Source organism: Hippichthys cyanospilos, chromosome 6 (assembly GCF_059441005.1).
Source record: "Hippichthys cyanospilos isolate Australia breed blue-spotted pipefish chromosome 6, RoL_Hcya_1.0, whole genome shotgun sequence".
NCBI classification, from domain to species: domain Eukaryota; kingdom Metazoa; phylum Chordata; class Actinopteri; order Syngnathiformes; family Syngnathidae; genus Hippichthys; species Hippichthys cyanospilos.
Window position 1 is genome coordinate 645,175 of NC_142374.1, and position 26,301 is coordinate 671,475.

The following is a 26,301-nucleotide window of genomic DNA, read 5'->3' on the forward strand; positions in this document are numbered from 1 at the left end:
ATCTGTGAAGAAATATGAACACAAAGTTGAAAAACTGAATAAAAGTTGAACTGTGGAATTTGAAGATGAATGAAAAACTGAAAAAGTTGAATTGGAGAATGAAGTGAATCTGTGAAAAATTATGAATCCGACAAAGTTGAAAAACTGAGAAACTGAAAAAAAACCGAATGTTTGAATCGTAAAAAAGTGTGGATGATCCGAAGTAAAAGCAGAAGAGAAAATACAAAGTTTTTCAACTTTGTATTTCTCACAATGCTTCACTGTTTCAAGCAATCCACAATCCACCTCATTCAAATCCACCTCATTCAAATGATTAGCTCATTATCAGGAGTTAAAAAATGATCCCTAAGCAAACTTTTCAGTTTTTTTAGTGCTTGAAATATGAATAATACAAAGTTGAAAACTGAAAAACTGAAAAAAACTGAATGTATGAATCAAGCTGAGTTCACCAAGCCAGATGCTGTACTAGGTGGAAGCAGAAGTGACAGGTAATGAGACGTCTAAGAAAATATCCAAGATGGCCGCCCATGAGGGCAGATGGGAGTTGGAGTCTTCAGTGGTCTAAGATGGCCGCCCGACGGCATCATGGGAAATGGTGTACTTTGTGTAACTAAACTGTAGGTTTCAAACTCCAGTCCTCGAGGGCTTGTATCCTGCATGTTTTTGAATCACAGCATTCACTTAACATTAGGCCATTTTTTACGGTAGAAAAACTTGAATTTTAGCTGAAAGTTGAACTGTGGTATAATGGTAATGTGAAGAAATATGAATAATACAAAGTTTAAAAATTGAACAAAGTTGAACTGTGGAATGATGTGACTGTGTGAAAAAATATGAATAACACAAAGTTGAAAACTGAAAAAAATCCGAATGTTTTAATCTTAAAAAAGTGTGGATGATCCGAATTAAAAGCAGAAGAGAAAAAACAACTGTAAACGTGAAACGCGATTTGCCCGAACCGGGACACGGACACGTTGAAGATGACAACTCTACCACTGGGCCACTGGGGGGCGGTGTCAGACCACACTGTAAAAAAGCTTTATATAAAGGGAATGAAGTATGTTTGAAGGTGAATCTGTGAAGTATTACGAATAATACAAAGTTAAAAAAAACTGAGAAAAGTTCAACTGTCGAATGAAAAGTAAGATGAAATGAAAGTAAGAACAGTTTGAAAAGGCTAAATTCTTTAAATATGAATAGTATAAAAAACGTAAATTGTAGGAAAACGATGAATAGTTGAACCTTGAAAAATACAAAAGCACGGCATGAACGGCATGAATTGGATTAACTGGGAAGGAGTTGAAAGCAAAAGAAAATACGGAACTAAATGAAAAAAAAAAACACTGAATGTGCGAAAAGACGCAGCCTGGGATTGAACCCACGAACATGAAGTGCGAATGCAGTACACAAATCCCATGAGCTACTGGGACATAGGAAACGAGGAAACCGTTAAAGTTTAAAAATAAAGTACGAAGACCACCCCATTCACTTAACATTAGGCCATTTTTACGGTACAAAAACTTAAATTGTAGGAAAACGATGAAAAGTTGAAACTTGAAAAATAGACCCGCACTAAACATGAATATGTGGAATGATATGAAGATTGAACGGCATGAATTGGATGAACAGGGAAGGAGTTGAAACGAGCCTAAAAAACGGTCGGAATAAAAAAAATAATAATAATAATAAAGGTGGAGAAAAACATAAGTGTGAAGGTTTCACCTTCACACAATAATAAAGGTGGAGAAAAGCATAAGTGTGAAGGTTTCACCTTCACACAATAAAGGTGGAGAAAAACATAAGTGTGAAGGTTTCACCTTCACACAATAATAAAGGTGGAGAAAAACATAAGTGTGAAGGTTTCACCTTCACACAATAATAATAAAGGTGGAGAAAAACATAAGTGTGAAGGTTTCACCTTCACACAATAATAAAGGTGGAGAAAAACATAAGTGTGAAGGTTTCACCTTCACACAATAATAAAGGTGGAGAAAAACATAAGTGTGAAGGTTTCACCTTCACACAATAAAGGTGGAGAAAAACATAAGTGTGAAGGTTTCACCTTCACACAATAATAATAATAATAAAGAAAATGGCCGAGCACAATAACATATGTGTGAAGGTTCCACCTTCACACAATAATCCAGAGAGGAACAATAGGGACCTCGCAGCGGTCGCTGCTCGGGCCCTAATAACATTTGGGCCCTTCCCAGAGAGGGTTGTCAAAATGGTTATCACAGGTCCGAAATTCAAAATACGGACTTGAATTTGGTATTTTGTTTTAAGAAATAAAAATAAAACAAGTACAAGGTACACCAAAATGCCTAAATCACACTTTTTTTTTCTGTGCACAAATTTGAAAATGTGAAAACGATCCTTTCCCCATTTTTTTCATATTTTGGAAGGGTTTTTGAGACACAAACTCATATGATTCTGTTTTGTTTTGAACACAGAATGAACAAATGACACATGCATTGTATTATACTGTATATTTTTATTCAAGTCTTAAGGAACTCTCTAGAGATTAACATATTGCCAAAGACTTTGGTAATACACTGAAAAGTAATCATTTTACGATTTCTAACAGTGTTTCTAACTAGTTTTTTTAAACACTAGAATGTTTAAAATGTTGATAATTATACAGCTGCAGTTAAATTATAGAATGTTTAAAGGTCATTCTTCAACTGTATATTGTAACATAATACATTAATGTTCAAATATAGTTTAGAATTATTCGTTATTGCCTGCACTTTTCACAAGCGCCTACTGACTCTATGTGGGTCATCAATTTGATCTATGTCTTTTGTTGAATCCGTGATGTACAATAGTACAATCTTAAACATTTACTTCACTACAGTTCTCCAATAGACATCAATAAACAATAGTAAACCCAGTTTAGGAGTTAAAATGGAACCCCAGAGTCTCCTTTTGGGATTAAATAAAGAGATTTGTGGAGGTGATCAGGGTTTGTTTTAGAAATTGCTCTTGCTAGGAATTGTAACAGAAGGTTAATATCTACTTAAACTTAACATAGTTCACTTTTCATTATTTACCAATTATTCAATATCTTGTTTAAAAGTAACAATGATTGGAACCTATTGAAAATAAATTTCAGTTTCTTATTTATTTTTTTAATACCCCCCACATAACAGTATTTAAGGATTTCAGAGCTGTAATTTCAATATTGTGATACAGCAACAACACAATACATTTGCTAATGTTTATCATAGTGTTAAAATCTAATAGTGGCCCATGCCTAGAAGCAAGTCAAAGAAAAGGGATTGTTTACATTAACTCTCTCACCATGTGACAACCTGTGGTCACTACAACCACCCCGTATGCCCTCAGATATCATACCGATATTGCCTCATGTTATATACACAACCTAAAAAGAATCCATAGTAGACTGGCTTCAGTCTAATAATGTCTCTTTTAATATACACTGTTTGAACCTTAACTAGGGCGCTGTGTTCTGGGTGGTAACCAGCTGAATTGGTATGGTTTATGTGGTGCCAGTAAATCAATATCAAGTCTCTTCTGTTCTTTATCGCTGTTAACGGTGGCGTAACCGAGTAGTGACATGGCAGCTTTGCACACTTCCTGGATTCTCTTGACCTTATTATGTGACAGTGTGGTGCGCCAAGCCTGGGAAACATCTGCAGCGTTTCTTGAGGTGATATCAAAGGCCTCTTTCAAGGAACCTTTTCCTTTTCCATGAGTCAGCTTATAAATCCATTCCTCCAACTGACTTGTCATTTCCAGATTTACAAATTCATACATGGCACTTATTTCCACCAGAGGATTGCGAGCAACATCCTCATATCTGACCATTTTGTAACGGCCTTTTAGAAATGGTGGGGGATGCTGTAGCGCCCTTTGACTAATGCGCACGTGGCTACGGCATATCTCCTGTGCAACTTGGTATTGTACCTCAGCTGCTGGCATGTTTCTCTGCTCCAACACGACAGCATTATCACCAACAAAAGCTTTGGCAGACTGTTCTCTTGACCGCACCACAGCCCGAGGATCCCGAACCAGATGAATGATGCGTAGGTCAAGGTCAGGATCCTCAAAGAGAGGGTAAAGGGATTCCAGTTCAAAAATTCGCACTGATTTCAACACTATATGACTGTAAGAAACGCAGGCCTCCTGGACACTCTCTAAGCCCATCGCATCACATGTTTGCAAGCACCGGGTTTGATTGCTGAAAGAGCCACGAGGTGTGAGAGAACAAGCCGGCGGTGAGCACAGTGCTCGACTGTGGCTCCACATGAACAGAGAGGACATGTTGTGACGCTCTGGCATGTAGGCATCTGTCACGGAGAAATCGCAATGAAACATGCTACGCATTAGATCCCGTACAGCCATTCGTAGTGCCAGCGCACCGGAGTTCTTAAGTTTGGTCCAAACATGCCAGGCAGGCTCCATGAGATAGAAGACAGACGGGTGTTGACTAAACACTTGACCGACAAAGGATGACCCTGATCGCCATGATGACAGCAGCAGGACATGAACTTTCCTACTGGAGGGGCTGCAGTCGTGAGGGTTTAGCCTGATGTACCAGCCGCAGAAAAGGAACACTGCTGCTCCCTGCAGAATCAACAAGAAAACCATTGTGCTGAAGTTCACTCTGTAACGGGGCATGACTGGTATCTTGTGGTTTTCCTCCGTAGTATCACACGCTACCTATGCTGCAAGAGGCAGGGAAAGAGAGAATGACATATTTGAGGAACTGGACGGACAGAAAAAATACTACACTTAACCACTAAGTCTGTTCACAGTTATACAGTTTGATCTAAAGCAATAAAAGACGGGAATTAATTACCATTCATTTAATTAGGTATTACATACAAGCAAATGGTTTGTCAGATATGCCAAAATTTTAACATTCATTACTTCAACTGAAAAACCTAAATATTGCCACACAGGTGATTTGAAAGTAATAGGTGCATCCTAAATTTCTCATGGGCTGCTACTGAATAATTTGCTATTTGGGTAAAAATAAAAATACATTTTTTGTTTGATGAAAAATGATTATAAACGCAGAGCAAGACCAAATAACACAATTCCACTCAATGAATGACTGCATTATGCTATTTTTGAAATAACATTTTTTTTTAACTTGAATTAAAACTATGATATTTTAGACAGCTCTTTCCCCATGAATATTTTCATTGAGACAAAGTAAAGTCAGACCCACAGAATATATATTTGACTTTGCCAGGTTTGTTCAAAAGAAATGAGTAGCAACAGCAACCATCATAGGATGTCAGCATCTAAGTGCACAGTCATTTTCAGCTATTAAGTGCCTCTGAAAAGTTATTCAACTGCTCTCAGGGATACTGTAGTGCTGCTAACTCATTGCAAATTTACGCCCAATGCGATGCAAAACACTGGCAACAGGCATCGTCCAATAAAATGTCAGCGTAAGTAATTTTTTTACTGCACCGAATTGGCGACTTAAAGCAGTTTCAGAACAATGCTGTTTTGTAGTAGAAATCCTGACTTACTCTGGGAGGGAAGAACAGTTTGAGCAGTAGGAAGTCAAGTAAATGTTATTGCAACTTGCTTCTGGGAAGGACTTCTAAATTAAAGCAAAGTGAGGTGTTCGTGTCCATACTGTACATTATTTGGTATGGTAAGGTGTACTTTGATGCCTTGGCTGGCTACCTCACCACATGTTTTACTGTAATGCAGAGCGCAAAACACAGGACATTTTTCAAATGCAAACAAAGCAACATATGAAGCTAGCATTTGAGGATCAATTAGAAAATAAAAGCACCTTTCCACATACATTTTCAATCAAGCAATCAATCGTGTAGATTTGAATACATAGCTTCTTCCCTCTGAGCGCTGCCCTTTTGAGCCCGCGATTGTGTTACACCTTTGATTATAAAATGACATACAGTAGCGTCAAAGTTTAAAAATTCATATGTACATTATCAGCAATGTAAGAAAATGTGCTTTTATATCCCGTGCTTTTATGTATGGCTAATACCGCCATTGGTGACTGACAGGTGCCAAGCTCAGGTGATCGGACAAATACAAATTCCGCCACAAAGTGAGAGAGGAAAACAAAACCAAAGTAAAGCCCGTTAAGTTGTTTTTAAGAAAGCAGTATTATGCTTTGTCAAAGCTCTACAAATTGGTAGCACCTTGAGACATGAAAACGTCAAGTGCAGCCATCTTCTAAGATGTAAAGTATGCAAGCAATGAATTTTTGAATGTGCCTTTTCGCCCATTTTTACTTGTTTACAGGGGTCTCGTTTTAGCCCCTTGTCCTAAACCACCCCCAACAAAAACTTAGATCACAAGATGGTGGTTTGGCAGTGTGGCAGGGTGGCTAAAAATAAGTCAGCTAGATAACAGACTTTTTTTATTGCGTGCAAATGCTCTGTGACAACTTGACAGAACGTTACTTACTCTGCCCTTACAATAGTCAGCAGCCCCATTCAAAATTTACGCCAGAATTTTCTAGTTTATTATTATTATTATTGTTATAATTTTGTTTGTGGGGAATCTAAATCAAGAATTGTTATGGACAGGAATCAAATTGAAAAACAGGAACTGCCCATATTCAAACGATGCCCGACACTAACTGTAAATGTAGGCATAATAGTGCAAATTTAATTGTTTAAATTTATTGATTAAATTATTCATTTTATTGTATTTTTTTGTCTTTTACATGTTTACGTTTGTATATAAAAGTTTATTGTTTGCATCATCATGTGCCGTTATGACATGATGAGCTTGTGCCATGATGACATCATGTTTGGCAGATGTGCACTTGCATTGTTTTTCTGTGTGCACACTTCTGCGGTTGGGCAATAATTAACAAGCAGAACTTTGGCTTATGAAAGAAAGACATTTTAATTCCCTCAAAAGTGGCAGCCGCCTATGAGGTATTTTTTCTTTGTGCATTATTTTTTGAACATTTTTTATATTTATTGTGTGAAGGTGAAACCTTCACACATATGTTATTCCTTGACTTTATTATTATTGTGTGAAGGTGAAACCTTCACACATATGTTATTCCTTGACTTTATTATTGTGTGAAGGTGAAACCTTCACACATGTTATTCCTTGACTTTATTGTGTGAAGGTGAAACCTTCACACATATGTTATTCCTTGACTTTATTGTGTGAAGGTGGAACCTTCACACATATGTTATTGTGTTCGGCCATTTTCTTTATTGTGTGAAGGTGGAACAAATTTTACAAAATTTTACAAAATTTGAAAAATTATTGTTTTTTCACTTTAATGACTATAGGTGTTTGTCCGATTCAGGCCGATTCAGCGTTTAACCATTCATCTTGACCCTTCCTATGAACTCAAAGTGTCATTTACCCACAATGCATCTGTTTTGCATAAGTAATAGCCCCCTAAAACTCGCGAAAAATCAGATTTTTTATGTTTCCGCTTGTGATATCTCCATTTGCGTCCGACCTATACTTATCGTTCGAACTTGTGTTGGTGTTTCCCATTATGGGTTAGATTGCCAAGAACACCCTCGCACCAACAATTTCAAGTTTTTCCCATTTTTTACCCATAATTCCTCAGTTAACTGTTCTTGCCAAAACATTGTAACCTTCTGTCTTCGCCATTCTTCATCCGATTCCCATCGTTCCAACTTTAATCGATTCCATTCATACCCGCCATTTCTTTGGTGTATTCATTTACCTCTTACCAGGAATAAAAATTTCCCCACTATTCCACACACTGTACCTTTAATGAACCAATTCATTTTCAATTAGGTCATTCATTGTGTGGGCGTTTGGTCTTCGGTGACGACTGTTCAGGTAGACAAAGTACTCCGTTTCCCATGGGGTGGTCAAGCAGCCATCTTGGACACTTGCCCACATACACTGAGACTCCATTTCCCATCAACCCTCAGGGGCGGCCATCTTGGATATCTGATCAGACATCTCATTCAGTTTTTCCCTTCTGTCTATGCCAGTCTTCATCCGATTCCGACCTTTCCAATTTTAATTGATTCCCCTGATGCCCGCTTTTCCATTTTTACCCACGAAACAAAAATTACCCACAATTCCACTTTTTCAGTTTTTCCCTTATATCTTTGCAATTCTTCATCCGATTTGGATCGTTCCAACTATAATCGATTCCCCCAAGTACCGCCATTCCAAGATAGTATCCATTTTCTTCCCACAATTCAGAAATTACCCACAATTCTACTCTTTCACTTTTTCCCTTATATCTTTGCCATTTTTCATCCGATTCCGACGGTTCCAACTTTAATCAATTCCCCTAAGTCCCGGAATTCCACGGTGGTATACATATTCTTCTTCTCAGAATTTAAAATTTACCCACAATTCCACTTTTTCAGTTTTTCCCTTATATCCTTGCCATTCTTCATCCGATTCCGCCTGTTCCAACTTTAATTGATTCCCCAAATTCCCGCCATTCCACATCATTCAACACCTCTCCCTTCAGGTGTTTCACCTTCACACGCAATTTCTTCAGGAATTGCAAATATTCTAGTTATTATTATTTTTATTATTCCGACCGTTTTTTAGGTTTGTTTCAACTCTTTCCCAGTTCATTCATTTCGTTCCGTTCAAACTTCATATCATTCCACATATTCATGTTTAGTGCAGGTCTATTTTTCAAGTTTCAACTTTTCATCGTTTTTATATATATATATATATATATATATATATATATATATATATATACAGTGGGCTCGGGTTGGGTTCCGCGGTTGGGGTCGTAAGGCAAATTCACCGTATGATAGGCAATCCAAACCTATGTTAAATAGGTTAAATAATGTGTTTAGAATTCCAGGTAAAACATCATAATTAGACATACATATTAAAATTGTTACCAAAATAGGATAGTAAGTGCTACGTATATATAATATACATGTATAGAATCAGAAAAAATCATGAATAAAAAAATATAGAAAGGATTTATTTCCCTTTGGGTGCCGCTTTTTATGCTGATATTTCCTAATCAGGGTTATCTCCAGCATCGTTTACATATAAATCATCTTCTTACTTCTCTCTTTAACATCACCAGCAATCTTGGGCTCACCCTTTTATCTTTGAAATAGCAGTAACATGCACTATAAATACGGTTTTGCGTTAATGCCTCATCTTACATATTTCCTGACACAATTGTGCTACCTGTATGAGTGCTATTATGAACATTAAAAGTGCAGTCCTCAGTGCATATTGTTAGTAAATTGTACATGTGCTTACAGTACCATGCAACGCTTTAGTATATCTGGCCCAAACACTCTAGTCTAATGTTAATGGACCAGCTCCTCTTTAAAATTTTAGAATCCATTGTGGCCCATGAGTCAAAAACAAGCTGAGGGCTCCCATTAGTTAATGGTGAGTTCATATTTTGTGCGCACATGATATCCCCCCCCCCCACACACACACACACACACACACACCACCACCACCAACACCATCATCACCCATAAATACACACACACGCGCGCGCGCGCACACACACACACAAATTAAAATTGTTAAACGTTGACCGGCAGTGGTGATAAAAAAAAGTTGGGGATCCTGCTTAGAGGTCATTTTGGCTCTTCCACTTGTAATTCATCCAGGATTAGTTTTATGAAACACACACACACACGCGCGCCCGCGCACTCACAGACACAAACCCACTTTGTTTCAAAATGCTAATTTTACACACTTTGGTCTGCCTGCCGTCTCCACCTATGAAATGCGTACTGTATAATACGAGAACATCACTTGTTATACCTACATTAAAATGGTTAAAGGGCAAGAACGTATTGCTTGCCCCGTGGAAACTAATATAACATGAGACGAAACATCAAAGAAATTATTCAATTTACGTCGTAAACCTAGCGTTGATGTTATTGTTCCGATGAATTCAGTAGTTGAAGCTTACCTTCGAGGTTGTAGTGTACTGCAATGCTTCGAAACGGAACCGGCGGTGTTCGCACGAGACCTTGCGAGTTTCCAAACAGTTTTTTTTTCCACCCCTGCACCCGCCGGACCGTGTACAAAGGGAGTGTCCAGAATAGTGGAGAGCCACGCGAGCCACGTTTAGGCTGGGCGGTATTGTAGGTTACAGTGTAGAGTGTAGGGTGGATGTAAAGTGTAGGCAGGACAATATGGAGGACCGAAAGTGCCAAAAGTATAAGTAAATGTTTCATTAAATAATGATAAACATGTCAATAATTAAATAAATGTTTCATTAATTAATTCAATGTTTCGGTAATTGAATATTTTTTTCGTTAATTAGATAGATTTGTCATTAATCAATTAAATGTTTAATTCTCTAAATGAATACGGAATTAAATAAATAAATGTTCCAATCACGACATTGGTCCAAGAGTGACCAAAAAGTACCTCTCATTGGTTACCCTGCTCTGTCTTGGCCTGAAGAGCTGGGTAACCAATCAGTTGTTAGGACCCACCAAACATTGAAGGAGAGTGTGACAGATAAAATGAATTTATGAAACTCCTCAACATTGCCCCATACGAGTTTGACTGCAGGATGTAGGACATGGGTGTGTAGTGCCAAAAAAAAGGCACCAAAAGAACTACTATGAGTATAATTGCAGGATGTAGGATGGGGGCGTGTAGTTTCATAAAAAGGCACCAAAAGAATTACACACCCTCGTCCCGACAGGTACATAAAGCTATATTAGAGGGTGATATGAGTCTAACATTTATGTCGTAATTACTATAGATCATATTAACATAATGCAGTGAAATAAAAACTATTAAATGTTGTAAAGCGTTAGAAAAAATAAAAGGTCATCTGACTGTTGTAATATCGATTTGACATTCGTAAAAATATTATTGGAAAACGTCTTGTCCCGACAGGTACATACACAAAGCGATACTGTATTATAGAGCAAAATAATGCATCTAACGTTTGTGTTATGTATTTATTTAATTTAAAAAATCATAAATTCAATACGTGCAATAGAACTATTAAAAAAATGGTCTACAGACGGTTGCAATATTCATCTGACATTAGTAAAATAAAATATGATGGAAAATGTAGTACATTACAACCTTTTGCATACAATTGTGATACGTACTTTACAAGTTTTCCCCCATCCAAAATGACGATGGCAAAAGTAATTCTAAAATGTAAAAGTGGAGACCAAACTAAATATTACCACAATCGGCAAAAACAATCTAGAAAATTATATTCACATACAAACACTTAATAATTTGATAAGTTGATAGGTTTTTGTGTTTAACATATAAACTGTGATATCATTGACAATGCCCCCCCCTTCTAAATTGGATTTCATTATATTTGTAAATTTCCATTTATGTTATGTTTTGAACCCTTTAAAAGATATCTATATACAAAGTTATTTTTACTGGAAGAATTTAAGTATCATTTTACAATGGTCCACTATAAACACATTTTTCTAATACAGTACCTATGTTAGCTGCTATGGCCTGTGCACACATTTTGTTTTAAAATTCAGATACCCACTCCCCCCCCAAAAAAAAGAAAACATGAGTCAAAAGCACATTTATTCAAGTTCCAAAAAAAGGCAATTGCTGCAGCATCTTCTTGGACTGAAGTCTGATATGAATCCAAGGAGCTCTCCTCTCTTTCCCTGTCCCCAGTAGCCTTTTGTGTCTTTAAAAATTACACTGCAGTGTCTGCAGGTGATGAGGCAAAATGGGATCCTGTATGTTTCTCTGAATTCTACAGAGAAATTTCACAAAACACAAAAAATAAAAGCTAGATGTAAAAAAACATGTGTTGAACATCCCCCTTAAACTAACAAATCATTCATTTTCACTTTGGTATTAATTGGTTAACATGACAACAAGATATAGTTCCAGTCACAAGCTCTACTTGAGTAATACTGGATTTAAAATTCAGACATACCTCTGTGATGAATATTTGAATTGTTATGAGTTTGCATATGTGAGACAACATGCATACTCGCTGCTTTTGGCACAGATGCCGCAATAATATGTTGAACCTTGTATAATGGGCAATGGCGTCTGCCCATCTTTATGTATGGTTGATGGAACCTGAGAACAAACAAAATGAGGAACTTTTTTTACACACATATTTTTACACACAACTGAATTTAGTCAAAAATTCAATGATATGTGTGTTTTGGCTCAGGGGGGTGTATCATTAGTTGCAAATTAAATCAAACTGTTCCAAATAAAAGCAGAAATAGGAGGCAAGCACGACTGCCTGAGACCCCAGTGAGGATAAGTGGTACAGAAAATGTATGTATGTATGTATGTATGTATGTATGTATGTATGTATGTATGTATGTATGTATGTATGTATGTATGTATGTATGTATGTATGTATGTATGTATGTATGTATGTATGTATTTGTGTGTGTGTGTGTGTGTGTGTGTGCGTGTACGTGTGCGTGTGCGTGTATGTGTATGTATGTATGTATGTATGTATGTATGTATGTATGTATGTATGTATGTATGTATGTATGTCTGTATGTATGTATGTATGTATGTATGTATGTATGTATGTATGTATGTATGTATGTATGTGCATTGCATAGTATGCTAGATGCATCCGTTTCCTTCTATTAGTTGCTTGGATATAACTATATTGTCACAAGAATGTGCCTGGAATTACTCTCGATTAGGCATGTCCAAATTCCGGCCCGGGGGCCAAATGTGGCCCGTGGTCAATTTCCATCCAGCCCGAGGCCTGCGTCATAAAATCAATAACGTCTGGCCCGCATGGAGAATTAATACATTGGGCAGCAGCGCTTTTACCTGTGTGTGCTAAATGCTCCTATCTATAGGCTCAATTAGGAACAGCAAATTAGTATATGAGTAATTGACTGTATGAGCCCCTAATTTTCTAAAATGGCGACAATCAACATAAGGAGGAAAGTTGCGCTGCACTTCAGGGTGTCCCCCGCCTACTGCCCGAATTCAGCTGGGATACGCACCAGCAAGCCTGCGACGCTTGTAGGATAATCAGCTCTAGAAAATAGCTGGATGGATGGATATTATTTCCCAGCACTAGATGGTTATTTGATTGTCATTAAACTTTAATCCGTTGAATATTCATTTTAATTGTTTTGAATCGTTAAAAAAAAGTATTTATTGGCTGGTATGACACATTGTGGATGATTTTCCAGCTCTATTGATGGCTCTCCAAATTCATAAACTGTCATGTTTATTTTCCAAATTCATTGTCATGTTTAACAGTAAACAGACTAAGATGTATATTTTTCACACTTGAATTTATCTTGATCTAAGGATATACATTGAGAATTTATTAATTATTATTAATTATAAATTGATTATTATTAATTATTAATTGATGTTGGACTTTTGCTAATTTAATTCAAATAAGTCCTTCTTCACTGAGTAGTTTCTTGATTTCCTTTTGCAGAGTGACTTTTGTCTGTCAAAGTTATACGAAAGAGCGTCACTTTAAAATTAGCTGTCCTCCATGCTTCACTCTAAATTTGCACAATTCAAACTTATATCACCTTAACAAAAAATGCATTTGAACATTTTAATCCACCGTTTAAAATTGTGTTATTCATGTATTCATTCATTCATTGTCACATTAAAGTAATGTGAATGAGTAGCTACGCAAAAAGTGATTGTGACCACACCCGTTGTAATGTATAACCCTACAATTCTATACTTATGGTTACACCGTGCTAGGAAAAACAATCTCATAACCACCACTGAATTGTATTGCTAATCAACCCATGTTCATTAATATCCAATTTAAAATTGTGCAACTTTCCTTAGATACAAACAATTTTAACTTGCAACGCGCTCCCGATCCACCAGTTTTTTTTTTAAATATCTATACAGTACACCAGGATTAAGGCCTCCCCAGAAAAAATAATTACACATCCCCATTTTCGTATAAAGGCAAAACCTATAAAGGTGTGTAGTTCTTTTGGTGCCGTTTTTGGAACTACACGCCCTGGCCTACATCCTACATGCAGACCCCTCTCTAGCTATATTAGAGGATGAAATGATGCGTCTAACTTTTATGTCGTAATTACTGTATATCTTATTAACATAATTCCAATACAGTGAAATAGAGCTATTAAAGGTTGTAAAGTGTTAAAAAAATAAAATAAAAGGTCCTCTGATTGTGGTAATATTGATATGACATTATTAAAAATATTATTGAAAACGTCTTGTCCCAACAGGTACATATACACATAATATTCAAACGTCATTGGTAAAAATATTATGGAAAATGTAGTACAGTATAACCTTTTGCATACATTTGTGATACGTTCTTTACAATTGTATTTTTTCCCATCCAAAAAGAAATGGCAAAAGTCTTTCTACAATATAAAAGTGGAGACCAATATAAATATTACCACAATTGTCACCAAAAAAAAAAACAAACTTGAAAACTAGAAAAATTATATTCACATACTTAATCATTTCATTGAGAAGTTCACGTTTAAGAAGTGTTTTATAAATGAAAATCTATACGGTTTCAAGAAGAACAAGTACACTTCTATGGCGGTATTGGAAATTTTTTAGAAAATCGTGACTAGTATGTATAACAAATAATTCCCAGTCTTCATAGATTTAAAGAAAATATTTGTTACTATGGATTATACTGTATGAATGGAAAAAAATAGAAAGGATTGGCATACAAATGGATAAAAAAGTTACCTTGACAGAAATCAGTATGTGCAATTTACTGTAAAAACAAAAAATCAGTTCAGCTGAAGATAGCACATAGGGTCCCTCAAGGATCTGTGCTTAGTCTTATATTATTTACATTATATATTAATGACATTTGCAGTGCTTCAAAAATTTGATGATACGCATTTATACTGCTTTGGAAAGAGTCTTGAACTACCTTTGAACTTATGTGGAAGAAGAATTAAAAATAATAACACAATCCACCCATCCATCCATCTCCTACCGCTGTCTTCCGGGGTCGGGTCGTGGGGACAACAGTCAGGACCCGTCCCCCCACCCGAAGACGGAGGGAGGCTACCCACTCGTCCAGTGGAGTAAACCCCAATGTACAGGCGCTGAGCTGGGGGGCAACAAGAATGCCCAAACCAGCTCTGCGCCTCTCACCGCAGGCAACTCCAGAGTGGAGGAGAGTCCAACCCCTCCCGAGAGGACTGGAACCAGAGCCCAAGCTGTGTGTGGAGGTAAGTCCGACTATGTCTAGTTGGAACTTCTCAGCCCCGCACACCAGCTCAGTCTCCTTCCACGCCAGAGAGGTGACATTCCATGTCCCAAGAGCTAGCTTCTGTAGCCGGGGATCAGTGCGCCAAGGTCCCTGCCTTTGGCCGCCGCCCAGCTCTCTTTGCACCCGACCCCTATGGCCCCTTACACAGGTCGTGAGCCCATGTGAGGGGGTACCCATGTCATCCCTTCGGGCTGAGCCCGGCCGGGCCCCATGGGTGCAGGCCCAGCCACCAGGCGCTCGCCAACGAGCCCCACCTCCAGGCCTGGCTCCAGAGGGGGGCCCCGGTGACACGCGTCCGGGCGAGGGAAACATAAATCCATTTATCTTTTTCTTCATATGGGGTCTGTGAGCTGTGTTTAGTCTGTGTTCAGTCAGAGGATAAGGTATGACATTCTTCTTGATATAATGTATCTTGTTCTTCTAAATACAGTGGACCCCTGTGTTACAGTGTCCCTGGCTTACGTTATTTTTCATGTTGCGAGTGGAATACTGAGTTTTTTCCGTCCCCTCGAAGCTAGCCTAACCTAGGCTACCCTTACAAGGGAATATGGGCATAATAAGCGCCACTCAACGGTCAATAAATCCTTTCTATATTTTTTATTTATGATGTTTTCTAATTGTATACATGAACATTATATACTATACTATTTTGGTACCACTATGTATGTATAATTTTGATGTTTTTACCTGGGGTTCTAAACACATGAGCTATTTAACATAGGTTTGGATTACCCGCCATAGATTAATCTCGTAGCACGGGGGCCCACTGTAAAATAAAATAAAGTTTTGTCTATCTTGACACATAAGTCATTTGGTATGTTAAGAGCCATTTAGCTGTATATATTAATCTGGAAAGGCCTTCGACCTTTGCAACCAAAACTACCAGTTGTGGACGAATCTCTTTGAAGCCAAAGTTTGAACCTTTGTTGGACTGAATATATAATGGGACTGAAATGATCAGTTATTCTTTACTTTTGGTCTTTTTCAGTTATGACACCAAGATATTTTACCTTATCCCTGAAAAAAAATAATCAGAGCATTCCTTAAGTGGAAGTAGCTCACATCTTGTTATGTTCAATTTAAGTCCGGAAGCTCTAGAAAAAACATCTATCTCACTAATTGCCTTGTCTATTTGAGACCTGTCTTTTTAAAAAAAAGTGCTGTATCATCAGCTGTTGAATAATTAATTATGTCTTGTTTGCTATAGTCAGGCCTTCTATGTCACAAAGTAATTAAGTAATAAAAGAAGGAGAAGATATGCCGAGATTGGACACCTCTGACGGATCCCTCTGCTGATATCAAACCTTTTGGTTGTACCAAATGGAAGCTTTATGGAGCTATTTACATTTGCATAAAATGTTTTAAAAGATTTCTTAAAAAACAATCAAAAGTTTTTTAAAAAATTAAGAAGAGAATGAAACGCTCATCTTCTATCAAATCCGAATAATCCAAAACATCAAGTGCCAATCTAGTGCTATTTGTGATATGTCTGCCAATCATAAAACCAGACTGAGTTTCCTCAATGATGTCATTTAGAGTTTCCTTTAATTTCTTAGCTCAACAAACTGCCAACAAATGCTGTAATCATTACTAAGGAGTGATATTGGCCTCCACTTGTCCAATAATTAAGTGTCTTTCTGTGGTTTTGGAATCAGTGTAATTAAGTCTTGATTGAGTCAGGGATGAAGGGAATTTTTTTTATTGTTAATACTTTCTATAGAAACCTGATATAAAAAAGAAGCCAGTTCTTTGAGAACATTTTGAATATCTTTCCCATCAAACCATCTGTCCAAGGACTCTTGTTATCTTTTAATTTTTTAATTGCATCTTCAACATCCTTCACTGTAAGAGGGGCATCACAAAGTTCTTTATTATTGCTACCAATATCTACAATACTACCTAAAAATTTATAAAAATACTCAAAATACATTTATTGAGCACTCAGACTGGTATAATTTCTTATAAAGTAACTTGCATATTTATTTTTTTATATCTTTACGACATAGTGGGAAAAGTCCAAGAGAGACGAGAAGGCTTCGGCCCGACAGCAGGAGAACCATCCTGGAAAAAGGCTACAACAACATCACAGTGTAGGTCGTTGGTAGTGAAGTAGGTGCGTCGACAGGAGGAGGTCTTGAGTAATGCGAAGGCTGTCTCTCTCTTGCCAAACAGGGCCAATGGATGCATTGGGAAGGAGTGGAAAGAAGAAAGATAAGCTGGAGAGAAATATGGCAAATGGAAGCAAGTAAGATCAGCTTTATCATCAGAGCAACGTATGATGTGCTCCCATCACCAAAGAACCTCCATCAGTGGTACGGTGAGGATCCAACCTGTGCCCTCTGCCCAATGCCAGCAACCCTTGAACACATCATGACAGGATGCAAACCAGCCTCAAGCAGGGGAGATACACCTGGTGGCACAATCAGGTCCTCAAGAGCCTGGCATCAGCCCTGGAGAGCTTGCGGAGCGTCGCCAGTTCCTTACCACCAAGATCATCCAATCCCATGAAGGAAACAAAGTTTGTCAGAGAAGGCAGGAAAACCTCCAAACAGCCCTCCACCAAACCAGAAGCAGGTCACCTACATGGCCCGTCACTGGAAGATGATGGCAAACATCGGCAAACAATTGGCCTTCCCACCTGAGAACAGGATGTTTTGTGACTACTCCGAAAAAAGCTCTGAAAATAGTTTTATAATACCATTCATCTTGTCGTTTCTCTAATTTGAAAAAATAACTGGTGTTTTGCTCTCTCTCTTCAAGCCATTTTCTTCAGGATCGCACAAAAGCCCCTTTGGCTTTGTTAACATACAACTTGACAGTTTTAATTGTAGTATTTGAAGCTTGTTTTTATCATCTCGTGACAAATTTTTGTGTAGCTGTGATGATAATGAAACAATTTCAGAAATTATTTCATGTTCCTCCTTTCGATACTTTTCCACCATTTTTGCTCCAATCTTTCTTATAAGTGCTCGTAATTCAAGTTTTAAAAATTCGCAATTACTTTCCAATGGAATTTTCAATGCATGCCTTTTTCCAACTTCTACATATTCTTAATTTTATTTCATTTCCCAAAGATTTATTCAAGAGAAGAGAATTGTTTAATTTCCAATATAATTGATTCTTTTATGTCGACAACTAGCAGACACACCCAGCTCCATAAAAAAGGTACTATGATCTGTCAAAGGTGTGGGTAACAATTTCACGTCTGATACCAACTCTGATAAGGGATATTAACCAAAAGTCATTTCCTGACTGTAGTGATCTTGTTTTTTTTTTCCAAGTAAATCAACTATCAACTATCAACTAAATCACACTTATCTATAAATTCCTTCATATAAGTATCATTCCCATCACCAAGACCCCCATCTATTTATTCCGTCATTTAAAATACAATTGAAATCCCCACCCAAAATGATTTTCAAATCATCATACATACTTGTGAGAGAGATGATTTTTGCCTGTATCATATGTAATCATGCCACATTTTCTTTCTTGTTATTGCAACCATAAATGTTACCAAGCAAAAACATTTGTTCATTGAAAAAAATTTGCAGTAGAACAAAGTGACCATTTGGATCAACTGTTGAGGACATAACAGACCCTGAAAATTTTTGTTTCAAAATTAAAGTTCCAGCCGATTTATGTGTTCCATGATATGCCCACAAATCCCACCCCCATTGAGAGCTTCAAAAATTAACATCATTTGGACCAGAATGTGTTTCTTGTATAAAACAAAAGTCTGCATTGAGATTATTTGCATAAAGGAAGATAGCTTTTCATTTAGTATTGCCACTTAGAACTCGAGCATTTGAAGAAATCAAAGATGACGACATAATCAAATGTTTAAAGTAAACTTACACCCTAAGAAGAAAATATAAATTTCAACAGTAGTAGAACTACTAAGTCACAGAACATGGTACAACAATTCTAACAGAATAAAAAAAAACTAACAAAAAAACGTGAAATCTGAACCATGTTAAGTTTTCTTATAGTATTGCCATACTTTTCTTATTGTCAGTCACTGGATTTCTTTTCCATCAAGAAAAGCTCTTGCTCCCATTAAATACGCAGCTTTACCCTCCTTACGTTCTTGCTCCACTCTCGGCCAAAGTTGGTTGCGTTTCTCACGATCCTTGGGAGTGAGGTCTTCCTAGAACTTCAGCCTTCTTGTCATCAGGAACTCTGAGCTCTTTGCTGTCTTCCAAACAACATCCAGAAAGTGCCTGATGGTGAAATGTATGCTGATGGTTCTTGGTTGGACTCTGCTTTATTGTCTGTACTTAGAGGTAAGATTGGGCCTATAAAATCCAGCCCGACCCGACCCAGGCCCGCGGTATTAAAGCCTGACCCGGCCTGAGCCCGACCAATTAACTTGATTTGCAGGCCCAAGCCCGAAGCAAATTCGAAATATCATATATTTGTGAGGAGTCGGGACGAGGAGGAGATTTATGATAACAAATTAAAGCCTTTTGTAACGAAATATAAGTTTAACAAGACTGTGTAAATATTTACATCTTTTATATTTCTGCGTCTGCAGAGGTTACATTGACCAACAATTTTCCATCATTGATGGATTTTTTTTTAAGAGTTGAACGTTAAGGCCGTCTGTCATTTGTCACGATGAGGCATGCCGGTTAGAGGAGTGCGGGATGCGGAACAGGCGGGACCCAAAAAATGCAGGGCAGACAGGGGTAGGCTTACGTGGGGGTGATTTAATGACAAAAAGGGCTGGGTTGAAGGAAACGAAAAATACAAGTTACAAACCAAATCGCTAAACTGAAACTACCGAAGGGCAACAAGAGACGGGAGGCAGCACGGGAGTGACCGGTACCAGGAGCGTGAGACGAGGCAGCGGGGGGAACGACGAACAATGACCCGACAAGGGACGCGGCAAAACACTGGGGCTTAAGTACTAACAGAACTAATTAAGACGCAAGACACCTGGGGACAACAATGGGCGGGGAAACTTACTGGAGGGAACACGCGGGCGACAGGTGAGGTTAATTAGTGATGGCACACGAGGGGAACACCGAGGACCTATAACTGAAACTATACAACCCAAACCCCACAACAAAAAACAGATCATGACATCATTGGTGCGCAGTTGCTTAATTACGCAGAGAAATACTGCAGCCCATGAGGCTTTAAATACTATAATGCAAATCAAATAAATGGGAAAAGATATATTAAGATGATGAAGAGGGTGGCATTCATGTGCGCAAAGCACACTCTGGCTCTGCGGCTCGTATAGTAGTTAAATAGCAATTACCTTCTCTGTTTTATCCAAATTATTTATTTTATAACAAATGTTCCTTAGTTTAGTATCCACATTCCAAACATTGTTTTACTATACATTTTTCTAAACATATATTTATATATAAAAAAAAAAAAAAAAAAAGTCAGCGATAGAAGCCGGCCCGACTCGACTCGAACGTAATGAATGACATTTTGGGCCCGACCCGGCTGTGAAATTACATCATCATGCAGCCAATTCTGGAAAGTCAAGCAGATGCCACACGATGCACAAAAACAAACAATTCAAATTCAATTGCCCCTTCCTTATGCAAAGCAGTTTTGCCGCGTTTTGTGTTACGAACAAAAGCTACACTGCCGTGTATTTAAATGCAACCTTTGACTCTGTGGATAACAAACGAGTTTGATCATCACAATTGTTGTGATTGTGTGAACATGAAAAGTGTCTTTTCTCTATCGAGGCCAAACCTGTCAAGTCGTACATATTTCCTGCAAGTCTTACGGATTTTTTGATTATAAATCGAATGGCCATAAAACTAATTTATTACGGATTTAAAAAAAATCCCACCCCCATTTTTTTTTTTTCGAACTCCACAAATGTTACTATTTTTAGGGTTACAGAGCACAGCGGCTTTAATTCTCCTCTTGCTATTCAGTAGAATGGAGCTAGTCTATGCAGCTTGGCTTATGATGTAATTTCTATTTTCGTCTGGGGAATTCCAGGAAGCTAAAATCACGTGTGTTGATCGAACTAGGAACTCGGGGAGTATATGATGTAAAACAGGGGTCCCCAAACTTTTTCCTGTGAGGGCCACATAACTTTTCCCTTCTGTGATGGGGGGCTGGTGTCAATTTGTAACAGAAAAAGTGTGATGATCGTAGGGGAGCTTAAAAAATTGATTGTTTTCCAGAAAGCCACACATAACCAAATAACCTTTTCCAGGTTCGTTACAGAAAAAAGTCAGGAAACCAATAATATCACTATTAATGAAATAAATAATAACTAAATAACCCTCTCTGAGTTTTTCACAGAAAAACTGAAATAATAACTAAATAACTCTCTCTGGGTTCTTCAGAAGAAGAAAAAAGCCATAGAAAATTAACTTTGTGTTCTTAACAGATAAAAGTTCAGCTCAGTTGTCAGAGCAGAATTTCTCTGACACATATGAGCAGTCTTTTAAAGTTTTTGTGTTCCTTCCTTATAATCCTTTTGTAGGTTCCAGTAGGCTTGTAGACACCGCTGTTTGCAGCTCTCTCTCATCAACTTCCCTGTGAAAACGCACAAGGGAAGCAGGTTGAGAAACTGAACTAAGTGATACAGCATCTACACAGCATAGTACATTTCACTACCAGTATGGTTGTAAAGATGGATTTTATCCCAGTAGATTTTATTATGATTATATTTGTTTATGCTCAGAATGACTCATTCAAGTCAGAAAAGTGAGCTTACCTATGTATGTACTTAAACAGAGGCAGTTCCAAGAATTCCTGTCTGAACTGGAGTCTACGCATGGAGATGTGCTGTACTACACAGAGGTCTGATGGCAGTGATGTTCTGAAAGACGCATTCAAACCCAACAGTCTCATTAACTTCTATGCCATCCTCCCAAACGACACATATCCAAACATCAAAAAACACGCAATGAAAATGTCCACAGTTTTTGGCAGCACGTATATCTGCGAGAAAACCTTTTCTCGTATGAAACTGCTGAAAACTCAGATGAGATCAAGATTGACAGATGAATATTTGCATCAGTGCTTGAGACTGGCTGTAACTAGAATGGAACCTGATATTCAACTTCTCACCAGCCAGATGCAGGCCCACTGTTAAAAATGCGAGGTGCCATTTCCATTCTGGGTCGATCAGCTCTGGGACCGTTTTGTCTTTTAAATGAAGAAATGCGTTAATTTCGGGGAGCAGCTCGTAAAAATGCCTCAAAACTCTGCCCCGGCTCAGCCATCGGACCTCTGTGTAGTACAGCACATCTCCGTGCGTAGACTCCAGTTCAGACAGGAATTCTTGGAACTGCCCGTGTTTAAGTCCCATTGCTCTGATGAAGTTTATGCACGACACCACAACCTTCATTACAGAATCCCACGTCAACACTTTGCAGCACAGTGCTTGCTGGTGAATTAGGCATTGGACTTGTAGCGGGGCGGTGAGACCCCTTTTTTCCAACTCCCGGTTCATGCGTCCTATTAGACTGCGAGTTTCGCCCACCATGCTAGGAGCCCCGTCAGTCGTGATGCTAGCTAGCTTTGACAAGTCCAGGTCCAACTTCTCCATGGTTTGGCACAATTTGTCAAAAATATCCTCTCCCGTTGTAGTCCCGTTTGAGACTTTGGAGGGTTGCCAGCTCTTCGCATATCTCAAAGTTTGCGCTAACTCCACGAATAAAAATGAGCAGTTGCGCTGTGTCTTGCACGTCCGTGCTCTCATTCAGTGCTAATGAAAAAAAGTCTAATTCCTTCGTCTTCTGCTGTAGCTGGGCATATACATTACTACCGATTTTTTTCAACGCGTCTGGTGATTGTACTCGCCGACAGACTTACGGCATTAAATGCATCTTTCTTCTCGGGACACATCTCCTCCGCGACAGCATCCATACATTTCTTAACAAACTCTCCGTCAGTGAAAGGCTTACCGCTGCTTGCTATCAGTTTAGCAACCCAAAAGCTGGCCCGAACGGATGCCTGGTTCAGCTGAACTTGGCGTACAAATGTATTCTGCTGAGATAGTAGTCCACTTTTTAGCTTTGAGAGTTTGCCTGCTCGTATTTGGCCTTGCAAGCTATCGTACTTGTCTTTGTGACGGGATTCATAGTGTCGGCGAAGATTGTATTCTTTGAATACCGCCACTTGACCGTCTCTTGACAGATGAGATGAGACAAACAGCCTTTTCTTTGCATTGAACAAAAAAATAATCGTTTGTCCACTGCAGGTTAAATACCCTGCATTCTGAATCAATTTTTCTCTTACCTAACCTTTTTGCCATTATTCCTTTCTCTCTATGACAGGATTTTTTTTCTGGAGGCCAAATACGAAAACAATCCGATAGCGTCTCTGGTATTGTTCAGAGGGCCGGGCCAAATGTGCTGGCGGGCCGTAGTTTGGTGACCTCGTTTCAAGTGTTTTACATTGTAAAAGAACACTTGAAATGAGCCATACACAAAAGGAATAGTCAGCAAGCTGGAAAACAGCCTACTTTGTTTAGTTTTGCAGTAAGTAAGCAAGCAAGTGTGCCTTCAAATGTAGTTGAAGGAGAACAGTGGTTGGCAAATTGCATTGTGCAACACAACTTGTCTTTGTCAGCTTATTCCAAGGATATGCCCAGATAGCGCAATTGGGAAAAAAAATCAGTGTAATTGAGCACAAATTACACAAATAATCAAAAAATGCTTGGCAACAGAGGCAATCAGTGCAGCTATTGAACATTGTCAAAACAAACCATTCTCTCTATTGATAGATGAGTCAAATGACCACAAAAGTGATAAAAGTCTGGCAGTACTCCTGAGGACTTTTCGTGAAATTGATGGCTGATACCTATCTGCTTAAATAATAAATAACATTTAGTGTTGCATCATTTTATTGAGAATTTTTCGATGCTGCTAAGGATTTCAATACATGGCACTGCAGATTTTAGTGTCCATAGGTTGACAGGCCTGATCGAGGCACCCAATCACATTGAAGCCATGAGTAATATTTCTGCCGCCTTCATACTAAATAGAATATAGTTAGAAGGTGGCTGTTAATAGATCAACGACACCTTGACTGTCCTCGCTCTCTCACACGTGAATTAAATGAGCTAATCAGGAACAAATATTCAAACAAAACAGAAAGCAAATGGTCCTTAATTTAAACAACACAATACTTAAATAAAATTTCTGATTTAAATGAATCAAATCAGTTTGAATTGAAAATTGATTCTGAACTGAATCTAAGACCCCTAATTGGAATTGAATCGAATTCTGAGGCAGTCATAGATTTCCACTTCGAGTTTTTACATATTACAATATTAATAATAGTCCATTTGCTCTTTTAAGTTTGCAAAACATAACCACTTACGAGCCTGTTGTCTCATTTTACCCGAGATCTTGTTGTCATGACATAGTCTGCGGGAGCTCCTTAGTGAAAAAAGCCTCCATTAAAAAAGGGCTATCTTCAGGCCCAAAAAAATAACAACTCTGCAACTTTTATTTTAGGATCGGTGACAAGTGACAATACACAATCAGATAACAATGAACCAGAAGATAGGACTAAAAGCTTCGGAAGATGGAGAAGAGGAGCAAAACAGACGTGTTGAAGCTAAGCAAAAGAACATCCAAAATATAAAGCAGATTTTCTACCAAAATTGACTTGTGGTTGCAAAATGAAGAAGATGATGACGGATGATAAGTTCATTCTATTATATCAATACATTTTGCTGTGACATTTGCTTATATTTGTTGTTGGTATTTGCTCATGTAAATGCAATTTGAACCTTTGATTTTGTCATTTTTAATGCACATTTTTTTTTACTCCAAAGATTTCTGTTGGGACCCATAGCTATTTAGACCCATATATAGGTAAAATAAGCACTGAGAAATGTGATGCACGGATGCAACAACACAGCAACAACATCATCATCAATGACCTGACAAGACAAGGAAACAAAAAACTAAATCCACTCAAAACTGGCGAGACAATGATAAACACCTGGACATGACACAATTGGTGCTGGGAACTGATTGGCAGATACAGGGAAAGCAGGATGACGAGGACAGATTGACAAGTCACACTAACAAGACACTGACTCGAGGGGACCCGAAACATGAACAACTGAGATAACACAATCTCAAACCCAAGATATGAAAGAAACACAAAAACCAAAACAAACCCAAGACATGAAAGAAACAAAAAACACTAACGTCCCAAAACATAACAGAGAAGGGTTAACACTCAGTAAATGCAGACAATAATCAGATGGCCTGTGCTCTAAGCTAAACTTAAATAGTCAGTAAATGACAGATGTACTGCCGGTGGCTCCGACCCCTACTCAAGGAAATATGAACCACTGCAACCAACGAAAAGACTTTGAGGGAAAGAAACATAGCCCAGACATCTTTGTTTTTTCTGCCTTGCCATCCTGTATAGGTCAGTCTCTCTCCTTACAGTCCAACCTAGCATGTGAGTCATTGTAAGCCCTTTTGTAGGCCTTTGCCACCTCTACTTCCACCTTACGTTGCATATCAATGTACTCCTGTTTACTCTTTTTGTTCCTTTTGGTGTCCCACTTCTTCTTAGCTAACCTCTTTTTCTGTATAATACACTCCTGCACCTCCTCATTCCGTAACCGTCTTTTATTCATCTGATCAACATAATGTCTAACACATGAGTGATTAGTACATGTGCTCTACCTCCCTGAGTATTACTGATTGCTACATTAAGGACATAAATTAACATGTCATATTTGATTGGCACATCTGATTAAAAACATTGATTCAGTACACAATATATGTAAAGGATTCCTAAATTTCTATATATACCGGGATATATATATATATATATATATATATATATATATATATATATATATATATATATATATATATATATATATATATATATATATATATATATATATATATATTTATATATATATATATTTTTTTTTTGTTAATAAAATGTAATGGTCAAAATGTCATAATTTAGTGGCATTTTTAATAAATATACATGTGTTGTATTCCAGGTTTTTGGGGGTTTTGTTTCCTACTAGGTATTCAGTTCTTATTTTTTATTTTTAACGTTCTAGAATTCAGTGGAGTTTTATTTTGAAATGTTAACTCTGCTTTACAAAAGAACACCTTTGCTGTATGCTAGAGGTCTTTATTCTT

At 37.8% G+C, this 26,301-nt stretch overlaps 1 protein-coding gene across 1 annotated transcript; it reads right to left on the reverse strand.

Moving 5' to 3' along the window:
* Positions 1 to 2,474: 2,474 nt before the first annotated feature.
* chst6 (carbohydrate sulfotransferase 6) lies at positions 2,475 to 10,084 on the reverse strand. The gene is made up of 2 exons (XM_088417400.1): positions 9,893 to 10,084; positions 2,475 to 4,691 (listed from the first exon to the last, which is right to left on the reverse strand). Exon 2 carries the CDS (start codon positions 4,642 to 4,644, stop codon positions 3,454 to 3,456), a length of 1,191 nt encoding a protein of 396 aa, XP_088273526.1. The 5' UTR covers positions 4,645 to 4,691; positions 9,893 to 10,084; the 3' UTR covers positions 2,475 to 3,453.
* Positions 10,085 to 26,301: the final 16,217 nt, after the last annotated feature.